The sequence below is a fragment of the Hordeum vulgare genome, chromosome 1H (assembly GCF_904849725.1).
Source record: "Hordeum vulgare subsp. vulgare chromosome 1H, MorexV3_pseudomolecules_assembly, whole genome shotgun sequence".
Classification (NCBI taxonomy): Eukaryota; Viridiplantae; Streptophyta; class Magnoliopsida; order Poales; family Poaceae; genus Hordeum; species Hordeum vulgare.
The window spans coordinates 383350683-383354536 of record NC_058518.1 but is presented as its reverse complement, the minus strand read 5'-3'; the positions used below and the strand labels follow the sequence as shown (position 1 = coordinate 383354536).

The 3854-nt window shown below is 42.9% G+C and overlaps 1 protein-coding gene across 1 annotated transcript; it reads right to left on the bottom strand.

The window, feature by feature from the left end:
- Positions 1-763: 763 nt before the first annotated feature.
- On the bottom strand, positions 764-3459 carry LOC123439173 (mediator of RNA polymerase II transcription subunit 31). Its single transcript, XM_045115918.1, has 6 exons — positions 3275-3459; positions 3065-3168; positions 2573-2669; positions 2410-2488; positions 1742-2013; positions 764-1111 (listed from the first exon to the last, which is right to left on the bottom strand). The coding sequence occupies exons 1-6, from the start codon at positions 3331-3333 to the stop codon at positions 1102-1104; spliced, it is 621 nt and encodes a 206-aa protein (XP_044971853.1). The 5' UTR covers positions 3334-3459; the 3' UTR covers positions 764-1101.
- Positions 3460-3854: the final 395 nt, after the last annotated feature.

The following is a 3854-nucleotide window of genomic DNA, read 5'->3' as shown; positions in this document are numbered from 1 at the left end:
GGTAGTGCCCGGATGGCTGGACGTAACACTAGCATCACAACCACAAACCTTGCTTTAATAGTAAAAATAAACAACCCCTAAAACCTAAAAACAAACAGTAACCACTCCTCTTTAACAGTAAAGGGTATGGTTTTTCAACATTTAAGTATCAGTGAACGTGTCGATGACAGCATTGTAATGCATGGAGGTAAAGATTACATAATCGATACAAATTACCTTTGTTATTTCCTTTCTTATTTCTACAAGGTGGTTGAGAGGAAGTACGCCAAAAAATAAGGCTAAAAAATGTGGTTTAGGGGAAGACCAATTATCTTTGTTATTTTCTTATTTATCGTCATGCTTTAACTATCTATATTATTCTATTATTTCACTTCTTATTTGTACGAGGTGGCAGTCATGCTTTAACTATCTATATTATTCTATTATTTCACTTCTTATTTGTACGAGGTGGCAGAGGCTGAAAACGGTGTGAAATTTTCACCCATATGCCCTTGCATCCTTTAATTTAGAGAAGACAAAAGTCATATTTCAAAGTTTCAAAATATCCTTCAAGTTTCAGGTGTGAACATATATGGTACTCCAGATCATTGGGGCCATGAAAACATAGATTAGAGTGGAATCTCCAGAGAACTCCAGCTTCTTGAAGCAAAAATGCAGAAGGGAAGGCCGCCTAATACTGGCGCTGCCGCTACTCGGGGATCATACGGGCATGAGAAATGCAATGCAAGCCCTCCATCATGAGGCACAAAACTGCGCAGCAAAATAATATGAACAAGCAATGGAGCGTTTCATGGAACTCTGTATGCAAATGTTGCGGATCCATCTAACAATATGTGCTAAATGTTGGCTTTTACGGCTGCCACCGTCGGCACGAAGTTTCAGCAAGTAAAGATTCAATTCAACTACAACAAGGCTAAGATAAGATAAATGATTATAAGTCAATAAAGTGCCAAGTGTGCATGCCATGTGGACATCTCCAGCTACTCGAAAGCATGAGCTGCTACAAGCTTGTCTGCTACTACTTCAAAGATCTAATAACAACGAGGCAAGTTTCCACTTCCATGGAATGCCGTCAGCCGTGAAGTTGATCAATATGTTTCACTAGCCCATCCTGCAGTCAAGATACAGACAGTGCAATCAGTCATTGTAGACATTTTATTGAACAGAACGGAACATACTCGCGTGCTCAAACTATACATCACAAGAGGAAAAAGAAATAAGCTCTCAACCCAGACTACCATGCACACATTTAAAACCGACTGCCAAGCACACAGGGCATAACAACACCACTGTGAAACTTTGCATTTTTCATAAAATCTTGGATGATTCATGAGATGAACCAAGAAAAAAGGAACAAATAGAACAGATTCCTCCACCACTTCAATGCAGAACTATTCCTACGATAGGACAGGAGTGATTCAGCTCTCCTATGGGGCATGTCGAGAGCATCAACAATCTTTCCTGAATCATTGAAGTGGTACACCCTCTGTTACTGCCAAAACATCTTACATTTAGGAACAGAGGTAGTACTTCATAATCTAGATTGGTAAAATGGGCATAACACCTTTCAAGTTGGATCACCCTCGAATAAAACACCCGTTCACTATGGCACACAGGAACATTTAAAAAGAAAAAAAAACTGTATTTACAACTAATAGCTTCGTAGTGACACTGCATGGAGAACTAATCCTAACTGCATAAGAGATGCTATTGATTGATTGCAAGATAGGGAGGTACATACTTTCTCTTTCTACCACCCATAACATTTCTCATGTCATTCTTTGGGTTGTTGGTGCCAGGAGTTCCTATAAACTGCATGGGGGGCATTGCAGATGCACCAACAGCTGACATAGTTGGCAAAGATGATGGTGCTGCAGGAACAGGCGGAGGCGTTGGCACTGGTGCTGGTGCAGGCGCAGGAGTTGGTTCAGGAGGAGGACGGGGCAGGATGTGCTTCAGTCTATTGTTCCTGTAGTTTTTCCAGAAGAAATATTGCTGCCTATGAGCAACTTCCTGTCAAAGAAATTTGCAGGTAAGAGTTAGTTACATACACATGATTCAATGTCCTAAATAATTAAACATGTTTTTTCAAATACTAAAAAAATATATTCTGCAGATAAAATGGTGAACATTTAGAAGTGTGCACAGCTTAATATTCTTTCAGAACACACAACTGCTTTAACCAATTCCTCAGGAAATAAACATAGCGACTTAATATAATTGTATGTGCATTCGTAGCAACATTTTATCATTTTCCAGATCCTTTATGTTCACTACCAACCCACCGCAACAGTAATAATCTCAAAACAGACAATTCCAAAGAAACGGTTTGAAAAAAGGAGCTTGTAAACAGTGAAGGGTGAGAATGGTGCTTGAGTGCAATTCTAGCCAAATGGGGTCAAAGGTCACCTTGCTTGCTGGATGTGCCATTGCGTTTCGGAAATTTGCATTTTGGAGGAGCTCAAGAAAGAAAAGGCAGTGCGGATACCTGTACCATTAGTAACACTTATAACCATATTATTTTGTCCGCGAGCAACCCATTTGCACAAATCAAAAGTATAAGGTAACTCACATTATGTATTTGATGTACTCCGGACGCTGCCAATACTTGAGGTACTTGAGATACCCGATAAACGCCTCATCCTCAAAGTACCGATTCTGCGCTAGGTCTGCTTGAACAAAACAAATACTAGATAACTCCATCTCCCAAACAGAATCAAAATTAATACTCATACAAAGTATTGACTCTGAATACATCGGAAGCACATGAAACAACAATCAAAACATAAGCAATACATAATCCAGTCTCCCTTGCCTTATCACACTCCGCGGTCTTACCAAAACAAAATCATACCATGTGAATTTGTTACTCGAGAGCCCATCACAGTCACTGACTAACACATTCAACAACAGGACAAATTCTCACTGATAAGCTAGCTACTCGCCCTCGCTGCAGGACTCAAGCCACAAAAAGGCCATGATGAAACTTGCTGCGTTGTGATACCCAATAAGCTAATCTCTAACCAACCAGTTGAAACGGGGGTTGTGAGGAGAGTTACTGTACAGTTGATGTAGATGGGGTTGGCCAGGCACTGGATGAACTCCAGCTCCAGGAGGAACCGCTGCCTCCCGTCGTCAGGATCCTTGTACGGCGGCTGCTTCGCGCCCCTGCAACCCACACGACGCCCCGATCAGGGAGATATGTGAGCTTGCTTTCGCGTGACCTAAACACGGAGATGAGAGAAGCGGGCAAACAGGGGAGGCGCCCACTGACGTCGTAGGCGGTGGCGGTAGCGGTGGCGCGGGAGGCGTATCCTCCTCCATGGCATCCATGCTTCCCGCGGGCCTTCGACGGCGCCGGCGAGATGGGTAGGGCGACGGCGAGGACGACTGGCCGGCGAGGAGACTGTTTTTCCTAGTTTTTTTAGGGAGGCAGTATTCTTTCTGAGGGAGCGACGGAGCGTACCTGACCTGTGGCTTGTATATGGGCTTTAGGGACCTGTGGCTTGTTACCTCTTCGCCGGACCGTGCAGGGTCTTATTGGGCTGGACGTCTGGCACTGATTTTGTATTGGAGCTTTCGCAAAATCACTGGTTAGCGAGTACTCCCTCTGTCCGAAAATACTTGTTCTAGAAATAAATATAATGGATATATCTATAATTAAAATAAGACTAGATACATTCATCTTTAGGACAAGTATTTCCGGACGAAGGGAGTACATCTTTCAGGAAGCAATTAGTTAGCGAACGAGCCTCTCAGCGATCGCTCTCATGCGCCGTCATTTGGCGCGTTTCCGGCCGCCGTCACGTGTCGCGTTCTGAGCGTTTCCTTCAAATTTTATTTTTTTATTTTCC

Excerpts from the sequence above, each read along its gene's own strand:
- LOC123439173 (XM_045115918.1), bottom strand. The coding sequence starts at position 3,333 with ATGGATGCCATGGAGGAGGATACGCCTCCCGCGCCACCGCTACCGCCA. Across the intron at positions 2,670-3,064 it reads CAACCCCATCTACATCAACT|ACCTAGCGCAGAATCGGTAC; the intron begins GTACAGTAACTC and ends TTGTTCAAGCAG. Across the intron at positions 2,014-2,409 it reads TGGCACATCCAGCAAGCAAG|GAAGTTGCTCATAGGCAGCA; the intron begins GTGACCTTTGAC and ends TTTCTTTGACAG.